At 38.6% G+C, this 25,623-nt stretch overlaps 1 protein-coding gene across 1 annotated transcript; it reads right to left on the bottom strand.

The window, feature by feature from the left end:
* Positions 1-1,024: 1,024 nt before the first annotated feature.
* cmc1 (C-x(9)-C motif containing 1) lies at positions 1,025-20,018 on the bottom strand. The gene is made up of 4 exons (XM_056476178.1): positions 19,892-20,018; positions 16,576-16,668; positions 5,036-5,126; positions 1,025-1,856 (listed from the first exon to the last, which is right to left on the bottom strand). The coding sequence occupies exons 1-4, from the start codon at positions 19,908-19,910 to the stop codon at positions 1,736-1,738; spliced, it is 324 nt and encodes a 107-aa protein (XP_056332153.1). The 5' UTR covers positions 19,911-20,018; the 3' UTR covers positions 1,025-1,735.
* Between the last annotated feature and the right edge of the window lie 5,605 nt (positions 20,019-25,623).

Genomic DNA, 25,623 nt, shown 5'->3' with positions numbered 1-25,623 from the left:
TTGGTTTGTCATTAAACACGATCCGCTCTTCAACCAAAATGCAATGTACAGTAGATAATTTTTTAGCACTATATTGAATCTGAAGTGTTTGTAAATATTCAATAAATGAGTCGATGTGAAACTGAGCTGATCTCTGTCTCTTAACATCACACACACACACACATATATATATATATATATATATATATATATATAACATGGTACAGCAGAAATGTATTTAAAAGGTGGATTAGTGTGTTAAAATCATAATAAAACTCTGTATATTCAGCTTTATTGATGTTATGTATAATGAACGTACATATCTGTAATTCTAATGTTTTAAATAAAATGTAATGCACATTTTTATATGTATATAGTGCTATATGCATATTTTTTGCATAATAACTAGTCCATAATAACTGTTTAATTACATTTATTTCTATTTTATATTTATAATTATTTTTTATGTTATCTTTGTTTCTATTTAACATTAAAGCTTATGTTTGGATTGCAAGGGTATACATATGACATTTTAGCATTTCAATGTTAAAACAGAATTACATTTAAAAATACACACACACATTAATATTAAATGCTGTCAAACGATTCATTGCAATTAATGGATCTTGCACTTGCATCCAAGTTTTTATTTTATAACATAATGGAGATATTATATATATATATATATATATATTTCTTGAATATATACGTGCACACATATAGTGCAAATACAAGGTTTTTTTTGGATGCAATCAAAATTACATAACTGAGTGTGTATGTATGTATATATATATATATATATATATATATATACTTTCCTTATAGCTAGGTCAGAATACAAGAAATCAGTATATATATATATATATATATATAAAAGAAACCAATCAATAATACAGCAACAAGAAATCAATGTTTTTATTAATCAAGCACAAATGAAATGACTTAGATGACAGTAAATATATTTGATGTAAATGAATGATGCAGTTTATTCTTCAAATGTTCTCTTCATCATGAAACATTAATAATCATAAATATTCTGATATCACATCTATAACTGACACCATAGGCACAGACACATTTCATTATCATTTTAATCTTTTAAAACCTTTGCATTTTCAGATTTAGGTTTTAGATTTATTCTACTTTTATTTTGGTCATTTCTCACAGAATAAATCCAGTACAGCTGAAGGCAAAAACATTACTGAAATACAGATATATATTTTTTCAATTATTTCCCAAACCACTGTTATACAATAACTTGCCTAATTACCCTAACTTTACCCTGATTAACCTAGTTAAGCCTTTAAATGTCACTTTAAGCTGTATAGAAGTGTCTTGAAGAATATCTAGTCTAATATTATTTACTGTCATCATGACAAAGAGAAAATAAATCAGTTATTAGAGATGAGTTATTAACACTATTATGTGCAGAAATGTGTTGAAAACAATAATAATGTCTTCATCTCTTCAACACTTATAAATAAGCAATAGATAAACATTAAACAAATATGTGTTTATTATTATCAGAATGATCAGCATCTGAATGGAGTAAATCTGCACTTATAACACACTGAACTGAAGAATGATGTAAATCTGTAGAAAACAGCAGATCTGTGTGTGTGTGTGTGTGTTTGATTCCCTGGAGACACACACACACCGATTCTCAATGCATTGAGCATTGAGTGAGGAGCAGCGAGGGATGATTAATCATGAATATAAAGAGAGATCATGTGTGTGTGTGTGTGTGTGTGTGTGTCTACATGCTGGTGGGAAGCTTCTGTTTTCTGCTTTTGGTTGGGACGCCGGTCTGTTCATACTGCAGTTTCTCCTTCAGATATTCCTGTTTACATTCCTCGAAGAACACCGGATCACGATAACTGCAGCAGAACACACACGCACACGCACGCACACACACACACACACACACACACACACACACACACACACACACACACACACACACACACACACACACACACACACACACACACACACACACACACACACACACACACACACACACACAATTCTTTTTAATGACGAAAATCATAAAATTTCAAGAAAATATGTCAAACTGTTATATAAAGTCAAATTCAGAGGGAATATATATATATAACACAAATAGAGAAAATGTGTTCCACTTCAAGATGTTGAGAATAAACTTTTTACATTCTGAGAAAAAAAATGACCAAACATGTTTAACGTAAATCTTTTCTCTGAATATGAGTTTATTCTCAATATTTTACTTCATTTTCTTTTCTAAATGTAACTTGTTCTTCAAGAAACAAAAGTGTTTCAGGAAATAAATGGTTAAAGAAAAATGTCAAAATAAAATGTAGAAATATTATAAAATGCTGAAAAATACAAAAATCTTGCTGGATTAAAAATAAAAAGTCTAAATCAAATGTTGAGAATAAAATGATTCCATTCTGAGGAGAAGAGGTTATTTTCTCAAGTGTTTAGACTTTCTCTGTTTCTTTCTCTGAGTTTGATGAGTTCATTCTCAACATTTAATTTCAACATTTTCCTCTAAATTGAACGCGTTCTTCAAGAAAACAAGTGTTCATTTCCAGAATAAAGTGTTTGTGTTGTTTTTTTAGAAATAATGTAAGAAAAATGTCAATTAAATGAAGAAATACAGTCAAACTCAGAAAAATAAAACCTGTTTTTTGAAAAAAATCTAAATCAAATGTTGAGAATAAAATGATTCAATTCTGAGGAAAAAGAGGTTATTTTCTGAAGTGTTTAGAGTAAAACGTGTTCATTTATTCAGTTTGATCAGTTTATTCTCAATATTTTATTTCAACATCCTCTAAATTGAACATGTTCTTCAAAAAAAAAAACAAGTGTTGAATTTTGAGAATGAAGCTGATGTTGTTTTGAGAAATAAATCCAAATGTTGAAATAAAAAACAACTAATTCAGAGAAAAAAGTACAAACATGTTTAGAGTAAAACGTGTTTCTTTCTCTGAGTTTGATGAGTTTATTCTTAATATTTATTTCAACATTTTCCTCTAAATTGAACGCGTTCTTCAAGAAAACAAGTGTTCATTTCCAGAATAAAAGTGTTTTCTGAGAAATAAATCTTTAAGTTTCTTTAAGAGTCTAAATATAATGTAGAGAATAGTCAAATTCAGAGAAAAGGGGACTCTACAAAAGACAAAACGTGTTTAGGGTAAAACTTTCTCTGAATTTGAAGAGTTTATTCTCAATATTTTCCTCTGAATTTAACGTGTTCTTCTTCAAGAAACAGAAGAGCTGAAGTTGGTTTTGTTTCAAAAAATAAATCCTTTAAGAAAAATGTCCAAATCAAATGTTGAGAATAAACCAGAGAAAAAAAAATCCAGACAAAGAAAATGTTGCAGTCAAACTTGTTTGGAGTAAAACTTATTTCTCACTTTTCCTTCAAAATATTTTTTTCCTCTGAATTAGTTTATACTAAACATTTTATTTCAGCATTTTATTCTGTAAATTTAACATGTTCTTCAAGAAAACAAAGAGCTGCATTTTGAGAATAAAGGGGTTGCTTTTTAAAGAAATAAATATTCAAGAAAAATGTCCAAATCAAATGCAGGAAGTCAAATTCAGAAAAACAAAACCGTTTTTTTTTTTTTTTGAGGGAAAAAAAAACAGCTGCTGCATTTCGAGAATAAAAATGTCAAAATCAAATGTTGAAAATAAAAGCAAAAGATAAAATGTTGAGGAAAAACTCATTACATTCTGAGAAATATATATACAGTTGCAATCATTGTTAATCAACCCCATTCAATCGCCCCTTTTAATTTTCTTTTCTTCTTTAAATATTTCCCAAATGATGTTGAACAGATTCAGGAAATGTTCACAGTATGTCTGATAATATTTTTTCCTCTTATTTGTTTTATTTCGGCTAGAATAAAAGCAGTTTTTAATTGTTTAAACACCATTTTAAGGTCAATATTATTAGCCCCTTTAAGCTATATTTGTTTTCAATAGTCTACAGAACAAACCATCATTATACAATAACTTGCCTAATTCCCCTAACCTGCCTAGTTACTCTAATTAACCTAGTGAAGCCTTTAAATGTCACTTTAAGCTGTATAGAAGTGTCTTGAAGAATATCTAGTCTAATATTATTTACTGTCATCATGACAAAGAGAAAATAAATCAGTTATTAGAGATGAGTTATTAACACTATTATCATTAGAGATGTGTTGGAGAAATCTGCTCTCTGTTTAACAGAAACTGGGGGAAAATAAACAGGGGGGCTTATAATTCCGGGGGTTGAATAACAATGATTGCAACTATATGTTTATATATATATATTGAAGGCAAAAACAAATGTGTTTGTAGTCCAACTTTTGTTCTGTGAATTTTTATTCTCAACATTTCATTTCAACATTTTCCTCTAAATGTAACGTGTTCTTCAAGCAAACAAACGTGTTGAATTTTGAGAATAAAGTAGTTTTGTTGAGGAATAAATGGAAATGTCATAATAAAATGTTGAGATTTTACGAAAAATAAAATGTTCTCTGAGTTTAATGTGCTCATGCTCAATATTTTACTCTAAATTTAACGTGTTCTTCTTCAGAAATGTGTTTAAGGAAAAACTTTGATTTAGCTTGAAATATTGAAATAAAATGTTGAGAACGTCATGTTTAACACTTGTTAATTTTAGAAAATAAATGTCAAAAAGTTTGTAAAAATGTTACATTTCTTTTTTAAACCAGAAGAACCAATTTGCTCAAAACAACGTAAACACAACCAATTGTCACCTGTTAGTGTAACGTGTGTGTCCTGATAGTGTTTATAGCAGCATGAGACGCATATATGACTGTCAACAGCTCAACACATGTGTTCTGGGGTTTCATGACCCTTTAAACTCAGACGGAGTAAACCAGGTCGATATTTTTATATCATATTTAGAGAAAACTCAAATAAAAGAACTGATTTTGTAGAGTTTTGAGGAAAATATTGAGAATGAACTCACTGAATTCAGTCAAAACAACATGCTGAGGATAAACATCTAATCTGAGGAGACGTGATTATTAGTGTGTGCATGAGGAGACGAGAAACTCACTGCTGCGTCAAACACTCTTTCAGCGCCGCGTTCTCCTCACGACACTTGAAGACCATGAAGAAACCCGAGTCTTTACAGCAGACGTTAAACGCTGGACACACACACACACACACACACATTAATGCTGTTCCTCTCTTTTAAACACTGATAGCCATTCAGTGTGTGTGTGTGTGTGAAACAAAAGTGCATGAAATTGTGGTATGAGCTGGTTTATGTACATTTAAAGTTGTCCACAGGTGTGTGTGTGAGTGAGGGTGGGGTTAGGGGAGGGGCTTATAATAAGAGCTTATACTGTATAAAATACACTATGCATGTGGCAAGGCCTCATAAACCACAGAAAGTGTAACTGCGTGTGTGTTTGTGCACCTGTGAGTGTATGTGTTTGTGTGCGTGTATATGTGTGTATGTAAGTGCTTGTGCATGTTTGCATGAGTGTGTGTGTCTGTGTGTATATGTATGTATGTATGTGTGTGCAAGACTGTGCGTGTGTGTCCATCAAGCATTAATTACACTCCTCAAAGCTACTGCAGAAACTGACCGTCATTACATAATATACCACAGCCACATCACCCTGCACAAAGAGCGCTCCCTCACTGAAGATGAGCAGGGCTGAGTCTGGTCAGTGTCTGGATGAGAGACCACATGGGAACACTAGGCTGCTGTTGGAAATGGTGTTAGTGAGTCCAGCAGGGGGCGCTCAACCTGCGGTCTGTGTGAGTCCTAATGCCCCAGTGTAGTGAAGGGGACACTATACTGTCAGTGAGCGCCATCATTCGGATGAGACGTTAAACCGAGCTCCTGACTCTCTGTGGTGAGTAATAATCTCATGGCACTTCTGGTAAAGAGTAGGGGTGTAAACCCGGTGTCCTGGCCTAATTTCCATCCATCAGCCCTCACCCATCATGGCCTCCTAATCATCCCCATCCACTGAATTGGCTCCATCACTGTCTCTCCACTCCACCTATAGCTGGTGTGTGGTGAAGCACTGGTGCTGTTGTCCTGTAGCTGCCTGAGCATCATCCAAGTAAACCTGCACACTGGTGGTGGTGTGGAGAGACCCCCGCTCCTCATGATTGTGAAGCGATTTTGGTGTATGGCCATACACGATACATGAGCTATATAAATACACATATTACATTACAATAATAATAATGATGATGATGATGATGGTCTTCATTTGTATGCAGAGCAGATCCAGCAGAAGCAATCGCTGAGAGCAGAAGCGTGAGACTAATCTCATACATATCAGCCTGATGTTGTGATGCAGAAATACTAACTACAGCACACACACACACACACAAACACACGCACACACACACACACACACGCACACACGCACACACGCACACACACGCACACACACACACACACACACACACACAAACACACAAACACACACAAACATATATATATATTTGGGGTTGTGTGTATGTATGCATGTACGTACATATATATATACACACACACAACCCCAAATCAGAGAAAGTCGGGACAGTGTAACTACAGACAGACATATAGTATTGGATACGGCCACTTTATTAGGTACACCTGACTAGTACCGGGTCGGACCCCCTTTCTCCTTCAGAACTACCTTAATCCTTGGTGTCGTAGATTCAACAAGCTACTGGAAATATTCCTCAGAGATTTTGCTCCATATTGACATGATAGCATCACACAGTTGCTGCAGATTTGTCGGCTGCACATCCATGATGCCAATCTCCCGTTCCACCACATCCCAAAGGTGCTCTATTGGATTGAGCTCTGGTGACTGTGGAGGCCATTTGAGTACAGTGAACTCATTGTCATGTTCAAGAAACCAGTCTGAGATGATTGGAGCTTTATGACATGGTGCGTTATCCTGCTGGAAGTAGCCATCAGAAGATGGAGACACTGTGCTCATAAAGGGATGGACATGGTCAGCAACAATACTCAGGTAGGCTGTGGTGTTGACACCATGCTCAATTGGTACTAATGGACCCAAAGAAAATCTCCCCCACACCATTACACCACCACCACCAGCCTGAACCGCTGATACAAGGCAGGATGGATCCATGCTTTCATGTTGTTGAGGCCAAATTGTGAGCCGAGCATCCGAATGTGTTAGCAGAAATGGAGACTCATCAGACCAGGCAACGTTTCTCCAATCTTCTATTGTCCAGTTTTGGTGAGCCTGTGTGAATTGTAGCCTCAGTTTCCTGTTCTTAGCTGACAGGAGCGGCACCCGGTGTGGTCTTCTGCTGCTGTAGCCCATCCGCCTCAAGGTTGGACGTGTTGTGTGTTCAGAGATGCTCTTCTGCAGACCTCGGTTGTAACGAGTGCTTATTTGAGTTACTGTTCCCTTTCTATCAGCTGGAACCAGTCTGGCCATTCTCCTCTGACCTCTGGCATCAACAAGGCATTTGCGCCCACAGAACTGCCGCTCACTGGATATTTCCTCTTTGTCGGACCATTCTCTGTAAACCCTAGAGATGGTTGTGTGTGAAAATCCCAGTAGATCAGCAGTTTCTGAAATACTCAGAGCAGCCCGTCTGGCAGCAACAACCATGCCACGTTCAAAGTCTCTTAAATCCCCTTTCTTCCCTTTCTGATGCTCGCTTTGAACTGCAGCAGATCATCTTGACCATGTCTACATGCCTAAATGCATTGAGCTGCTGCCATGTGATTGGCCGATTAGAAATTTGCATTAACAAGCAGTTGGACAGGTGTACCTAATAAAGTGGCCGGTGAGTGTATACACAGTTAAGGTCAGAATTTTTAGCCCTCCTGTATATTTTTTCCCCAATTTCAATGGAAAGAAGTTTTTTTTCTAATCATAATAGTTTTAATAACTCATCTCTAATAATGGATTTCTTTTCTCTTTGTCATGATGACAGTAAATAATATTAGACTAAAGAAATAAAAAGACAGAAAATAAGAAAGAAGGAAAGAAAAGGGAAAACAATGAACTGAGGAAAAAACTGACAAAAACAAACAAACAGAGGAAATGCAGCAGTGACGAGATGATGAGTGTGTGTGTGTGTGTGTGTGTGTGTGTGTGTGCGTGATGAGCACGTGTGTGTTCAGCTGCAACTCTGCAGGATCCAGCAGACACTTTGAACAGTTCAACAAACACACACACACACACTCACTCACACACACACTCACATGCAGCAGACGCAGAGCTGCGGCCGACACAGCAGACAGAGGTGTGAATGAATACAGCACAGGGGCTTTCCAGCACGCCCACACACACACACACACATGATGCATGTGAGAAACACACCCACGCATGCTGAACACACACTCATGCACACACACACACACACACACACACACACACACACACACACACACACACACACACACACACACACACACACACACACACACACACACACACACACTCACATGATCATTTGACCCTCTCTAAAAGAAAACAATGAATTACTCAGAAAATAATCACTTATAATACACACACACACACACACACACACACACACACACACACACACAATTATTCACCTTCTTGTAGAATTTTAGTTATTTTTCTAATATTTCCCAAGTGCTGTTTAACCATGACATTTTATTACAGTAATTATAAAATGTGTTTCTTACCTTTATTATTATTATTATTATTATTATCCTAATTTAATTATATTGTATTTTTACACCCTTTGTATTTTATTTATTTATTTAAAATGATTGTCATTCATTTGATTATTACTTAAGATTATTAAGATTATAATAAGATTATTATTATTATCTTTTCCCCATATATCCCTGTTTTACATCATTTGTGTTCTTAAAATAATCAATAAACTATTTAATATTTAAAACTAAAATCTGATCTGATTTGACTGCTGGACTAAACCATGATTGGAGTGGGGACGGATGGACAGGCGCGCACACACGCAGTCAAGCATGCACGCACACACACGCACACACACACGCACACACTTTAGATTATTTCAGAAATCCCATCTGCAGGCAAATATGTATTTGTCCAAATATCCACATTTCTAATCATAATAGTTTCAATAACTCATTTCTAATAACTCATTTCTTTTATCTTTGAATGTCATGATGACAGCACACTATTTGACAAAAGTCTAGTCGGCTATCCAGGTTTCAGGAACACAAATAATAACTGGACTTCTAGTTGATGATTTGGTATCAGAAGTGTGTTATATGAAAGGTAAAGGCCTCTAGATGACTCTTATTTGAGCACAATAAAATCTGATCATGTCTTGATTATTCATGATTTGATTAGGACAGTAAGGTCTGACTCTGCTTAGACTAAAGTCTGCTCACTGAACCTTCAATAATGTCCAGTATAGAATATGTGCTCATGCTGCAGTGGAAACAGAATGAATATTGTGTCTGACTCCATCATGAGCTTGGAGGACTGCATCCATACATCTCTGACATGACTCAAATCACTGATTAATAAAATCATCTGGAATGGTGAAGAAAGCCTTCTTGCAGGACTCCCAGAGTCTTTGTGTTCATCTTCAACGCCTCCTCCTCCATCTTACCCCAGACATGCTTAATAATGTTCATGTCTGGTGACTGGGCTGGCCAATCCTGGAGCACCTTTGCTTTCAGGAGCTTTGATGTGGAGGCTGAAGTATGAGAAGGAGCGCTATCCTGCTGGAGAATTGTCCCTCTCCTGTGGTTTGTAATGTAATGGGCAGCACAAATGTCTTGATACCTCAGGCTGTTGATGTTGCAGATCTCTCGCACGCCCCCATACTGAATGTAGACCCCAAACCATGAATACTCGACTGAATACTCGACTGAAAACCTGAAACTTGACTGAATTCTGTGAGAATCTAGGCTCCATGATGCATGATTGGGATGCAGCTCAACAGATGATTCAGCAGAGAAATCCTTCTCTACACATGATCAACTAGAAGTCGAGTTATTATCTGCTGCTCTTGCAACTGAGATCCACAACAAGACTACTGTCAGGGAGTGTAGATAGTATATAATAGATGACTAGATATTTTTCAAGTTAATAGTATTCAGCTTAAGGTGAAATTTAAAGGCTTAAGGTTAACTAAGCAAGTTAGGTTAATTTCAATTGGAAAATATTTGAAAAATAAATCACAGGAGGGTGAATAAATTTGACTTCAACTGTGTGTGTATGTGCACATATACATATATATATATATATATATATATATATATATATATATATATAGAGAGAGAGAGAGAGAGAGAGAGAGAGAGAGAGAGAGAGAGAGAGAGAGAGAGAGAGAGAGAGAGAGAGAGAGAGAGAGAGAGAGAGAGTAATCCTGCAGACTGCTATGAGTTTCACATCAACACAAACATGTTTTAATAATCAGCGTTTTGTTCCTTTGATCTTCCTCAGCCTGAGATGGAAAATAAACAGTGTGTGACCGTAACTGTGGTCAGAAGAACAGATGAAGTGTGTGTGTGTATGTGTGCTACAGACAGCGAGACTACAATAGATGCTCAGTGTAGTAAAGTTCAGTGGAGTAAAACAGCAGATTATAGTGTGTGTGTGTGTGTGTGTGTGTGTGTGTGTGTGTGTGTGTGTGTGTGTGTGTGTGTGTGTGCGTGCGTGCGTGTGTGTGTGTAGAAATACATGTACTATATTTACTGTGTTCAGAGAGCTGAGGGGCTTATTCTGATTTTCTCAGACATATCAAGGTAAATGCGCAAAGGTCTCATTCACACTCTCACACACTCAGACACACCCTATACTCCATATAGAAGCCAGAAACTAAGCTGTTTTTGCACTGTAACTGATAATCAACCATGAAAATGACAAACTCCCCAGCAGGGAAAACCAGCAATAGTCAAGAATGCATGATTATACTGTCTCCTGTCATGTCTGTACAATCAATAAATGTGATTATAATGGATGTCAATGGGGCAAAAACAGCCCCAACATAACCAAAGCGGAGTCAATTTGTCCGGTGTATTATTGACTTTTTAAAACACATCAAAGCATTTTCACAAAATATGTGGCAAGATAACATTCGTCAGCAAAAATCATCACATTTGCTGAAATACAGAGAAACTTGTGGCCAAAATAAGACTCAAAATTAGCCCAGAGTAGATAAAAATGACCACACAAAAGGGTTTAATTACTTGGCTAAATATTAATACAAATGTTTTACTTTATTAATAATATTATCCTATATTAATATAAACCTAGGTGAAAGCAGCACAAAAACAGCGTCTAAAAAAGTTTGTTGTCAGCACAATATGTGCATTAGCACTGTCATCCAAAACTACCAGCACATCTACAGTACGTGATAATGGATCAACTGAAGACAGAAGGGGACCCCAGGACCTGCAATACAGCAAAGTCTCTAGGCAGAACAATGGACTGTTCCATTTCATTATCAGCAGTGTTGCCAGATTGTGCAGTTTTGAACTTGATTGTGCGGGTTAAAAAGGGGCATAGGCAGGCTGACAAAATGTGGGCGGTTTTGAAAGGTAAATCTGATATGTAACTTATTTAACAAAACGTAACTGTGTGCTCCTACTCCATTCAGTTTGTAGTGACCAGTGCATATCGTGAAACAGCGTGGGCCCAGCCTCCAGAGGAGGTGAAGGAAAGCTGTATCAAAATCTGACTCCCCTTCACATGCACGTGCATCACGCAGCGCATGCAGTTCAGCTCGCAGTGGTTTATCAAGACACTTTTATCGATCATTATTTCAGAGAACAAACATAGAAGTGTTGTCTGACTAACAAGCAGCACCTAATTATGTCCAAAAGAATATTAAATGCCAAACATGATGAATTCTACATGATGATACTCCTCCCGAGGCCCTCAGACTATGCAGAGTCACTGATTCGATCCAAGACCAACGACGAGATGATCCCAAGGTTTTTATATCCTGGACCAGGCTGTATCCTGAGCAGCTACTGTGATGGTCATGGAGGAGTGGAGAACATGAGACTGATTCCTGTGACGCTCCAGAGACAGACGAGTCTTCGCTGAGGCCAGCTTCCAGCCTCCGCCACTGAGACTGCAGCTCTGCACAAGACGTTTGGCCAGCGGAGAAATTAAAATGGTCGTGCCCAACTGAGTCTGGTTTCTCTCAAGGTTTTTTTTCCTTTACTTTCGCCATTAGTGAAGTTTTTTTTTCCCTCTCCGCTGTCGCCACTGGCTTGCATGGTTCAGGATCTGTAGAGCTGCGCATCGTTGGATTTGCTCTTCAGTATTTGGACTCTCAGTAGTGATTATTAAACCACACTGAACTGAGCTAAACTGAACTGAACTTAAACACTACAAACTGAACTACACTGTTCCTATTTACTGTGACCTTTTATGTGAAGCTGCTTTGACACAATCTACATTGTATAAGCGCTCTACAAATAAAGGGGAATTGAATTGAATTGAATTGAATTCACACCCCATTTTGAAGGTAAAACATCCTCTAATAGGTGTAACCTACACAACATTAAGTGCAGTGTGTGGGTGAGAGGGGGCAGTGTTTCCATGTGATCCAGTTATGTTGTGGTTCTGTGACTGCTGGTGTTGGTTGCTGTATGGTTAAACATTATAACAGTTAATTTAACAAGGATCATTTCAATTTAAATACATTAAAATTAAATAAAGGATTAATCTAATATTTTGGAAGGGTTTTGGACAGCTTTTGAGCTGGAAAAGGTCAGCTATATATGTGAAACACTGATTATCAGCATTATTGTGATTCAGGGATTACTACAATATCTGATGCCACTTAGCAAAACCCAACTTGTGATGTACCAAGTGCTGCTAGTAATGCCAGTGCATTAGTGACGCAGCTTCAAAATAAAAGGGAAGACGCAACGTTACGAAAAATGTGGGATCAAGTTGTGAGCTGGGTGCCAAACTTCACATCAATCCCTCGATCTCTCGCTTATTAACCATGCAGACAAAGCGGTCAAACACACCAGCAGCATTACCAGATGAATACTGGCGACGCAATCTGTTTATTCCCTTTATAGATCACCTCACTTCTGAAGTGTAAGAGTGAGTTTGCCTGGCACACGATTGTAAGGCCAGTATTTGCTGCAGGACGAACTGTCAGAATAATCTGAAACCATGTGGCACGAGATCAAAAATGAGTCTGGAACACTGATGCTTAATCGAGATAGTGCTGATACTAAACTGGAGCTGGAGGCAATTTAATAGCCGCATTTCCACTATCGGGCCACTGCGAGACAGGGCTTTAATCGGGCCAGGCCGGGCCAATAGCCCGGGAGGTTGAGAAATGAGGCCGAAATCATGTCGCGTTTCCACTGTCGGGCTAGTTGCTCGCAGCGCGTCATGCAAACACCGCCCCCAGAACTTCCCCCGAATCAAACGTCACACAACCCGCCCACTTCAGCGGGAACAAAAAACTCAAATTATAACCACAAACACAACCTGGCATCACTACGAGAGCAGGAAGATGGAGAACACCGAAGCGATTGCTTTTTTACTGTTTGTGGTCTGTTGGTGTAAGGCCAGACAGCGATCCCTGGATAAGGACATTCGACTTCGGCGGCATTTTCCTCGGCCCAAATGTTCAGAAGAGCCCTGGTGTCCTCAACTGACCAGTACTGTCTGCTATCCATTTTTTCTTCTTCTTAGCGAGTTGATTAAGCGCGATAGCAAAATAAATGTAAGGGAAGAAAGCATCTTGTCTCCTCTTTACCTGACAGGAAAACTCCGCCTTTGTACGTAACCCCGCCCCGAAGCCCCAGTTGGCCCTCCTTGGCCCAAGGTATTCGGCGGGCCGAAAAGGCCGGACGCTGGCCCCAAGGAAGCCCTGCTTTGGCCCGATTACGCCCCGGAAGTGATAGTGGAAACGCGACTGGCCTTGGCTCGCCCTGGCTCGCTCGCTTTAGGAGCGATAGTGGAAACGCGGCTAATGATACAAGACGCAGCAGCAGCGACATTCGTCAGGTTTTAAAGGGCTATTAACCCCCACCAACCCCCATGTCTCAGCAGGGTGTTTTCACACCTCTAAAAAAGTCAGGAAAGTGGTCGAGTCCAGCTTTGTTTAGGTGGGAGTGGCGAAAGAGGGAAGGGTTTGCATGAAAAGGGGAGTTTCATTATATGCGGCTGGCAACCCAAACACAGGCGCAGGAGAGATGAACAGCGATTCGGAGAGCTGTGTGGAAGTGGAGGATTTCTCTCCAGCAGATTCCCCTCAGTCACATTATCTGGTTTATGACAGTGCAGGTCCACTGCCTGATCAGTTTTACCCTTTAACACAAACACACCAGTGAATGCAGGAGAAAGTGAAGATGCTCCTGACGAGGCCAATATTGAAGTCTCGCAATGCTAGTTATTATTCCCAACTGTATTTGATGAAATAAATAACTAATAAATACACCCAGGGGCGTTGCTAGACTTAAAGCTCTACTGAGGCACAGCACCCCTCAAAATAAAAATTATAATAATAAATAAATTTTAAAAAATAAATACATGTTAACAATATATATATATATAATTATAAATAAACAGTATTATTGTTATTATACAATTATTATTCTAAATAAATAACAGAAATTAATCCTAAATGTAACTGGAAAACAATCTAAAGACACAAAGAAGAAATCTTTTGCATGAATATTAATTTTAATAGAATGAAATGCTATCGACAATTCAATAGGATACAAAAACAGATGTCCATAGAATTATCTGTTGTGTGTTGTCTTATAGCCGAGAATTAGGTTTATTAAGTCTAACCTCCCTGACTTCATCCCTCCTTTCTGCTTCATACAAAAAAAATCTATCAGGAGTCATGCTTAGTCTAAATATGATCACATCGTATTATCTAAAGTTTGTTTTGTTGACTTGCAAAACTCACTGCGTGACGACATCTCCGCATTAAAGACTATTACGCCGGTTTCACAATGCTTGAACACCGGGAGCAGAGCAGCGCCTCAGCGTTAAGCAGGAGCGGTGCGTGTGGCGCACGGGTGTGTTTTTTCTGCACACATGCTCAGTTTGCTTTTTGATTAAACTACATTGCTTTCATCAGCATTGGTTCGGTTGCATACTGTAGTACAACCGTTTAAAAAGACACCGTACAAAGCATTTTCAGTCCAGAATATTTCAGTAATATTACTGTAAACTACTGATTGATTTGAACCAGGTCTATATGGTGATGTCGGTCTTGATATCTTTATCAGTCAACATATGCCGTGCTCTGATTGTTTCCATGTACTCGCATCTACATGTTTCCACATACTCTCACGCGGACATTGTCTCAGAATAGCTCTAATATGTTGCATCACAGTTGGTCAAACCATGATTTTTATAGTTGTAGACTCATGTTAACCTGTGTCTACAAAGTCACACACGAGCTGATATTTTCCAGTGTGTGGTACATTCCGGGTCACTTCCAGTGTATGATAGATTCCCTTTCCGTAAGGAATCTGTAATTGTAAATGTGTTTTGGGACTGGTAAAAGTGTTTTGCGTCTTGTTAATTTTTTCTATATTGTAAATTTGTTTGGTCCTTGGTGAAATAGTTTTTCCTGTGTAATTGTGTCTTATGATGGGTAAAAATGTTTTTCAAAATGTAAATTTGTCTCGAGCTTCGTAAACGTTTAATGTTATTTTGCACTTCCCGGCCCTCGTACTGCACCTTTACATCAGACCATTTCTTTTTTAATTCACTCACAGTGCGATGTTCAGACCCCACTGCATTACCCACGTCAGCTAAACTCTCCCACTCTATTTTTTTCTTTTGTTATTAATTCTGGAGGACAAACTTGCAAATAGCACAGTTTTTCTCCGATCTACCTCCGATAGGAGCACCTCCAATTCCTATTCTGGGAAGTTTCTCTTCTCGCTTGCTTTTGCCATTGGTTTTTCATTTGGTTTTGCCAAAGTAGACTCATTACCATATTCATTAGGGGGAGGAGGCAAGGAGGGGTTTTGCTCTCGTGCGCTCAGTTTTACGTTAATTCGGATGTACAAAGAGAATATGCGTGGGATTCAGAGTACGCAGTGTTTCATACATCTGAATCTTTTACTGCGTACACACATTTACAGCTTTGTCTGTACACAATGATTTAGTATGAACTCAACACAAGTCTTTGTACATGAGGCCCCTGGTGTTTTGTGACTATAACAAACATGGCGTCATTTTTCCCAAATTTCCATTGCATACTGAAAGTCCTCCTAACTATGTCCACAGCCTCTGCAGAGTGGTCTTTCAGCATCTTGAGGTGCCTGAAGCTCACTGGACTTCATGAACATTCATCCTGACATAAAACTCAACAACGAGGAAGTGCTTAAACAGATGGATATGATCGGGCGGAGGAGGAGGAGGAGGAGGTTAAACTGCAAATAGATGAGGGAGGGGGGGGGGTTGCTGCTAGATCTGTGCGTACTTTTGAATAAAATCCAGCTGGTGCCCCTGTGTATGAATATAAGTGAGTGTGTGTGTGTGTGTATGAGTGAGTGTGTATATGTGAGTTTGTGTGTATGAGTGAGTGTGTATGTATATGCGTGTGTGTGTGTGTGTGTGTGTGTGTGTGTGTGTGTATGTATGTATGTATAAGTGAGTGATGTGTCTGCGTGTATGTCCATACCGTCCACCTGCTGAACACATCTCTCTTTGGCCTTCTCTCTCATCATCTTTGGGATCAGCACGTCTCTCTCCACGTGCCTCAGGTGCGGCTCTTCTGCTCAACAAACAAACCATACCGTCACACACACAGTTACGAATGATACTACATTATGTAGTGTAATTTATTATTGAAGAGTTGTAAATATATATATGTAATATAATGCTCATTCCTAAATATTTCCCTCTGCTATAAATTATAGTATTTTAAATGTGTAACAGCTGGTTTTATTGGATTTTGCTGTTATATTCTATCATTTGTTTGTTTAGTGCAGCATATTATTTACAGTAAATAACTGAACAATGTTTTGGTTATAAGGTCTGGTTTTGTGGTGGCTGTACTCTTAACTTAATATAATCTTACTTTAAGTGATGAAAGATGTTGAGATTGTAACAGTAAACAGAGCTACTGTAAGCTCACCCCTGCTTGGTGTAAATGCTTGAAAATGATTTAGTTGAAAATGTCCATTAGAAATGTAAAAGTAATCAGATGTAATCAGTGACTTTTATAAAGTAATTGAAAAGGTACACTACTTATGACATTTTAAATAGGGTAATCTGTAATCTATTACATTTCCAAAGTAACCTCCCCAACACTGTCTGTGAGGCAGCAAGTCCACAAACTGTAGTGTTCACCATGATTTTATAGAAATTTGACTTTAATATGTGACTAAAAAGTGATCATAAACTAATATTTTCTCAACTCAATTGAGTAGCGGCTTGGACCCGCAAACAGTATTCTACACTTCACCACTTAAGCAGATTGTATGATTCAAAAACACGACAGTGTTCACTATTATTACTACAGTTTTCTTTTTATGAGGCTCAAGTTATATTAATATAATAAAATAATTTGTTTTAGTATTTTTAAAAGATATAACCAAAAAATGTGGTCATTTTGGGGCCGGTCTGTATATTTGGAGCAGCTTCAGGGGTCTGTTTCAGTAAAGAGGTTTAACCAACTCTGAGTTTAAACTTGAACTCAGAGTTGACTTACCGAGACAAACTCAGAGTTTTGGGTTTCAGAACAGCTGATCCGAGTTAGGTCAATCAACCTTGAGTAGACTAACTCAGACTTAACCGCGCACACCGCGTCTATAAAAAGGCATTATCAATGGATACCAGGCAATATCTGAAAAAAGAGATCAGCATTTCTGTCTCCAGCTGAACTTGATCTGCTCATGCAGAGGTACAGCAGATATGAGCATATATTTAAAACCGCAGCACCACTGCATCAGTCAAACAGAGACAGCTAGTGTGGGAAAACAGCTGCTCAAGTTAATGTGCAAGATTACATTTAAAATATTAAAGTATGTTAAATAAGTGTGACATTTATTACCATTTCACTTGATAAAGTGGGGAATTGGCTGTAATTTTGAAGTTATTTCAGATGTAATTGCATTAATTGACATAAAATAGGGTACTGCAACAGTTCTACAACAAATCTGACAAAACAGGAATGCAGATAACCTGAACTCAATGATCAGGGGAAATGTTGAATTTAACGTTCCCACTTTTACACACACTGATCAGTTTAAGAGAACATGTCTAAAGTTGAGTTTTTAATAGATGTGAAAGTGCACTTGTGTGTCTGCCTCCATTACTGATCAGCGATAGAGGCTGATATGACATAGAATGTAAACAAAACTAAAGAATAGCTTTTAGAGCAAGTAATAATCCCATTAATCTAGTTACAGTACATGTCCTTTTTTAATGAATAATCAGCTTAAATTCACTGGCTTTCAACAGGGACAAGCCATTCTCGTACGTGACTGTTCTTTGTGTGACTAAAATATGTGGATAAAGCAGCGCTTCCGTCCAACGAATCAAAGAGAACAAAATCGTCACTTCCTGATTAACTGGCGCCTTTCTTTATTTAATAAATGACTTGCGCATCAGAGGACAATGCTGACACACAATGAACACGTCGTGGTGTTTGACGGCATCAGACACGGAGCACAGATGCTCTTGACAGTTCTGGAGGTCATTAATAATATAGTAACACTAATACTGAAATGGTTAAGGCATTTTAGTATGGCCATGTGCTCAGCCTGCTGGTTTGTCCATTCACACACATTTTAATCATCACATGAACACTTACAGCAAAATCACATGACCTTTTTATGCACATACTGGAATTTGTTCGGTAAAATTGTTTCCATCGCATCTATGCGCATCTTTTCTTAACGAATAAAAGTTTATCCTACTCAGTTATGCTCATACGTTTTTCATGCGTATTTTCAAAAGTTATGTGCATCTTGGTGTTTCCATCAATTGTTATTTATGTGCATCTCCAAAATGTGCATAAAAACAGGTGGATGGAAACATAAGGTTAAGGCGAGAAGGACTGCTTCGTCTTTAAAAAAAGGGGAGGAGACCAACAGAAACTCTGAGTTTAGAAAATAAACCCTGCTCCTGACTAGATTTGGTTCACAGAGTAACTGACTCTGAGTTAAAGTCACCTCTCTTACAGAAACAGGCTTGACTTACCCTGCTGTCTCAAGTTTGACAAACCTGCCATTTTAAAATGGAAAACCTCTCTCATTTCTGGGATAACATGCTCTGAGTTTTCACTTCACCTCCTTTCTGAAACGGGGCCCTGATGTCAGATACTCTTCTATGATCAGTGACATCAGTCTGGTTAAACTTCAGTCAAATATAATTCTACCTTTGTTCATATCTCAGACACCTTTGGGCCTGAATGTTGTTAATAAACATGTTTATGTTCATCTGTTAAACCTACACTGCAGCATCATCAAACTCTGAGCACTTACATCATCTGAAAGTGAACGATTATGGGTCTCCGATAACCTTTTACAGTAAAATTTTATACAACAAAGTGAATTTTACATAATTTTTCATAGTAATACTGCTAATATATTGCTCAAATAAATATTATGGTTTGATGGCTACATTTTGGACTTTGTGATAAATCACAACAGGAATTTAATCACATTATTAGATTAAATATTATTATAAATTGATTTTAACATTAATGTATTGATGAGAAGCTGCTGATCAGACACAGTATGGTTTAGTTGAAAATCATGACAGTGTTATAAAATAACCATGTTTTGACGGCATTACAGTGATTTAAATGATTAATTCAGAATTAATCCTGGTATGGCAGTTTGTATCTACAGTAATGTATTGATCAGTAAACGGGAATATATCGCTAGAGAAACTCGTGTCATTTCTGAACAGTAAACAGACAGTAGTGTAGTTCAGCGCACACACATTTACAACAAACAAGTCTGGCGGAAATGAAAACCTTCCTCTACCTGCTTTAGGCGGATCCATGTACACTGCAGGTAATGATAATGTAGTATCTTTACTATTTAATATTACAAAACATTGGTGTGTGTGTGTATCCAATGTGACCCTGCGCGGCGTGTTTAGCTGGAGACACTCAATAACTTCCGCTGACGCTGCTAGCGCTTCTGGTTAGTGTAGTTCTGAGGGCTCAAACTAAACTACAAACCGGAAAAACAGAAACGCGTTTGATTTTTGAATAACAATTACAACAACTTGTATAAACATAAACATAAATGGTTTTAATCGATTCTTTTAAATACGGTTTTGGCATATCATAAATATTGTATTCTTAAATCTATTTAAAAGCTGACAAACTGCTTAGTTAAATTACGCTAAATACAATATATTTCTGAAAATAACGCATCCGTTTGAGGTGCTCAGGTTGTATTTAATAGCATTTCTATACCCACATTTTTAAAAATATTAAAATAGTTGTTTTCTATTTCAATATATTTTTAAATGAAATGTAAAGACGAATTTCTGGTTTGCAAACATTCAGGATGCAGAAAAAATACTGGAGCGCTAATATTTACACCCCATTCAATCGGGGGCGTCAGCTTCAACGCTTCCCATTCACTTTGCATGGGTGACGTCAGGCATTGCCGAACTGCATTGTGGATCCGTCGGCACCACTTCAGAGGCGTTGCTCGCTGCAGAAGTTGGGACTTGCTTTTCAAGCGCCGACGGAAACGTCAGTCAAGCTGTGGTCAAACTCTAGGTGTGTGCGAAATTCTGTCATGCAGCGCTGCAAAAAGGGGCGGGATTAAACAAGATTATTAGACATTTAAAAAAGCCAGCGATTGCTCCATGGTTTAAATTTCTGTCCAGAGAGGTCCTGTTTTGATCCTCAATTGGTCTCACGCAGTCAAGTGACGAAACTTGGCGCATGACCTTGCGTTTCCGTTCTGACACATTCGTGTGCATATGAATGGAAGTCTATGGGGAGAAAAGCCCAGTGTGACCGCAGCTTCAATCAGATCACTGTATGCAAATACACCAGCTCAGACAGTGGCCTATTGCTGACTAATTTCATTGGCTGACGCTGCTATGACGATCGGTTCAGCCCCAACTTCAGACACACCCTCTGTCAAGCGTTGACGCTGAAGCCCCATGTGAATGGGGCGTTACAGCGAGGGAATGGCATCTGATGCGCTACAGAGTTTGTTGTTGTCTTAGAAATAAGTTATATTGATTACATATTATATATATTATTTCCATAATGCTTTCAGTGTGTTATAACAGCTCGTCACCCAGTGATAAGTACAGTTATTCTGCTAAATTAACGTTAAAGTGAGCGGCACTGAAAGTATTATGTAAATAATATATATAATATGTAATCAATATATCTTATATCTAATACAACAACAAACACTACCACATCGGATGTCATTCCCTCGCTGTAAATGCTAGCGCTCCCACTGTTTTTCTGCAACCTTGCTGCGTGCGCATCCTGAATGTTCACAAACCGGTAATTCATCTATTCCTGTGATTTTAAGCATCATTATTTTAGTTTGTAATAAAATAACATGTGAATTTATTTTATTTTTAGGAATACATGAAACACAAGCAATTACAAATAAAATATACATACTCATATTAAAATCCTAACAAATTAAATGTAATTATATTAGATTGTATTGCAATATATATAACATATTTATAATTAAATATAATTAAACATTTTCTATATTGTATATATATACATGTGTGCATTTATTTATATATAATTTACAACATGGATAGAACTGTCACCTCACAGCAAGAAGGTCACTGGTTTGAGTCTCAGCTGGGTCAGCTGGTGTTTTTGTGTGGAGTTTACATGTTCTCCCAGTGTTGGCGTGGGTTTAGTATGAGATTAGTATGAGGCTGTAGTGTGGATGTGTGTGAATGAGTGTGCATGAGTGTTTCCCAGTACTGGGTTGCAGCTGGAAGGGCGTCTGCTGAGCTAAAATAATTGGTGGTTCATTCTGCTGTGGCGACCCCTGATTAATAAAGGGACTAAGCTGAAGAAAAATGAATGAATGAATTACACACACACACACACACACACACACACACACACACACACACGCACACGTAAAAAAAATACATTTTATTTTGGATTTACATAATACGCATGTGTGTGTTTGTGTGTGTGTGTGTGTGTGTGTGGCATTTGTTTCTTTCAGCTTGAGAAATGGTGCAGACACCGTGTGTGTGTGTACATACTGCATGTGAGAGAAGAAGAGAGAGTGTGTGTTTGAGAGTGTGTGAGTGTGTGTATGTGTGTCTGACACATCTGTGTTTCTTTTAGCATGAGAAAAGGTGAAGACACAATGTGTGTGTGTGTGTGTGTGTGTGTCTGACACTGTCAGTGTTTCTCACACCTGCAGCAGAATCTGAGGCCAGAGTGTCTCAAACAGCAGACCACAGACACACACACACACTGATTTACCTGAAACACACACTACTTCAGACGCTCAGATCAATAACTGTGTCTAAATGTCTGCTCTTCATCTGCATTTGTTCATTAGTCTGACGCTTTTCTTCATGTTAGTTTGGGAACGTTCAGAGAACATCAAGGCAACATTAGTCAATCACAGCAGCACAGACGAACACACTCAGACACTTCACAATGTCCAAAGCAGCTTTAATAAAGGCATTATAGCATTACAATAAAAATCTGCAAGAGATAAGGTGTGTGTTGGGTGACCAATACAGCTGTTCGTCTAATATAGTTTACAATATCTAAAATATATATTATGTATTAAAATATTGATTATATTTTATTCATTAATTTTCCTTCGGCTTAGTCAATTTATTCATCAGGGGTCGCCACAGCGGAATGAACCACCAACTATTCCAGCATATGTTTTACACAGCAGATACCCTTCCAGCAGCAACCCATCACTGGGAAACACCCATACAAAACACACACACACACACACACACAAAACATGCACATACACATGCACACGCACATACACATACACATGCGCACACACACCGCAAAATGCGTAATTTATTTTTCTTTACGTTTGGCGAGCGTTATTACATTCTATAACACTCTCCCCAGTCCTTGCTCCTTATTTGCGTCTAATACCCCAGTTTGTCACGGCGTATGAGTGAAATGTTCATGAGTTAAAGTGAAACTGCCGAACTGCAGCTAAAGTCAGGCATCCTGCTGATTTGATTCAGAAGGGCACTTGTTTGTCAGATGGCTCACCGGTCAGGTGTACATCCACGCTTAATATCAAGGTGAAAGTCATCATAGCTTGTGTAGAATATACCAAGCTCCCAACCCAACTTTGAGAATAGATTAACGGCGATATTTTTTTATCACGCGATAAGAGTCCCGCGTTACAGCACTAATATATATATATATATTCTTCATTGTCAGGTCGGGACAGGTCGGGACAGGTCGGGACTGCAGGCAGGCCAGTCCAGTACCTGTATCCTCTTCCTCTGCAGCAGAATGTGGTTTTGCATTGTCTTGTTCAAATATGCATGGGTGTCCCTGGAAAAGAAGGCAGCATATTGTGCTCCAGAATCTCTCTGTGCTGTTCAGCATTAATGGAGCATCACAGAAGAGCAGGTTACGTTTGCCAAGAGCACTGACACAATCCCAGACCATGACAGATCCTGGCTTTTGGACTTGTTTCTGGTAACAGTCTGGATGATCCTTTTCTGCTTTGGTTCGGAGCACACAGCGTCCATTTCTCCCCAAAAAAAAACTGAAATACTGATTCATCTGAGCACAGTACACGTCTCCATTGTGTGATGGTCCATCCCAGAGAAGTCGACGGTGCTTCTGGACACTGTTAACATAGGGCTTCCTTTTGGCACAGTACAGTTTTGACTAGCATTTGTGGTTGTAACTCCATATTGTGGTTTGCCGCAGTTGTCCTGAACCCATGTGGTGATCTGGCTTATAGATGAATGAGGATTCTTGATGCAGCGCCCCCTGAGGGATCGGAGATCACGGATGTTCAGCTTAGGCTTGCACTCTTGTCCTTTACACACTGAAACTCCTCCAGATTCCTTTAATCTTTAATGATGTTCTGCACTGTTGAAGGTGAAATATCCACATGTCTTCCTCTCTTTCTCTGAGGAACATTGCTTTTAAGCATTTCAATCATTTTCTCTTGTATTTGTTGTCAAACTGGTGATCCTCGGCCCGTCTTAGCTCCTGAAGGACTAAACCTTTACTGATGCTGCTTTTGTACCGAATCATAATCACACTCACCTGTTGACATCACCTGTGTCACATCACATCATTATTCAGCAGTTTACCTGATCACTGCCCTAAACTGATCCTGGTACTGTTTCTGGAGTGTGTTGCAGCTCTGAATGACAGGAGAGGATGGAGATTTACACATGAAGTGAAGTTCAGACAAACATCAGATATTGTGTGTTCATATTGTCTGCAGTCAAAGTAAATCTGGAAAACGCTACTTTCTTTTTTTATTTGTGTTTTCCACACTGTCCCAACTTTTTCTGATTTGGGGTTTTGTGTGTGTGTGTGTGTGTGTGTGTGTGTGTGTGTGTGTGTGTGTGTGTGTGTGTGTGTGTGTGTGTGTGTGTGTGTGTGTGTGTGTGTGTGTGTGTGTCAGAGTCTGTCAGCAGGACAGATCAGCACACCTGAAGCACCTGTGTGTTCACTGAGTCCATCTGACACCATCAGGCAGAGGCTGGGATGGACATCACATCACATCCATCAGTTCATCCGTCTATCAGTTCATCAGTTCATCAGTTCATTCATCTATCCATCAGCTCATTCATCCATCCGTCATCCTTCCGTTCATCCATTGTTTTGTTTGTTTCTTGGTTTGCTGAAGTGGTTTCCTCTCCTCACTCTGAGACTCTGGCAGAGGAAGATTAGCAGAGTTAAACCCTCTTACTGTACGGGTGAGTGACCCGCCAACTGTGACCACACACTCACACACACCTCATACTGATCACAAACACACCTCTTACTGACCACACACACCTCATACTGACCACACACACACACAACTCATACTAACCACACACACACACACACACACACACCTCACACAGACCACAAACACAAATACATGCAACACACACACACCAAAAAAACATACACACACTCCGGCCACACAAAATACCTCACACTGACCATACACACACAAGAAAACACAAACCACACACTGACCACACACACACACACACACACACACACACAAACACACACACGCACATGTCATTATTAGACAATAATGCATTTATATAATATTGTAGAATATGTCAGCCAATCAGAATCAAGCATTTAACAGCAGCCGCCTATAGTATGCAGTATTTATGCAGCCCTGCAGCCCTATAATACACATAGCTCATTAAGGCGCAAGACGAGTTTGCCGCGATGTGTTGTTATTTTCAGACCAGCGCAGCCCTAATTTTCACATTTTGCTCCATGTTGTTTAAATGGTAAATCCATTTGCGCTGTTCTGTGGACTGATGGGTGTGCTGGTCTATAAAGGAGGTGTGTTAAGGCGCATTGTTGGAGCGTTGCTATTTTGAGGAACTGAAATAGACTGTCATTGACCAACTGAAAGCTGCTCTAAAGTCCAGCAGAGCGCGTTAGTTATGCACCTATACAGGTCCAAACGCTCACACACTGCTAAATACACACAGAATATACAGCAACACACATATATCTTTACAGATGAAAACAATTAAAGGATTAAAATGACAA

This window comes from Danio aesculapii, chromosome 16 (genome assembly GCF_903798145.1).
Source record: "Danio aesculapii chromosome 16, fDanAes4.1, whole genome shotgun sequence".
Classification (NCBI taxonomy): domain Eukaryota; kingdom Metazoa; phylum Chordata; class Actinopteri; order Cypriniformes; family Danionidae; genus Danio; species Danio aesculapii.
Note: the sequence above shows the minus strand (reverse complement) of the source record. Positions and strands in the feature narration are given on the sequence as shown.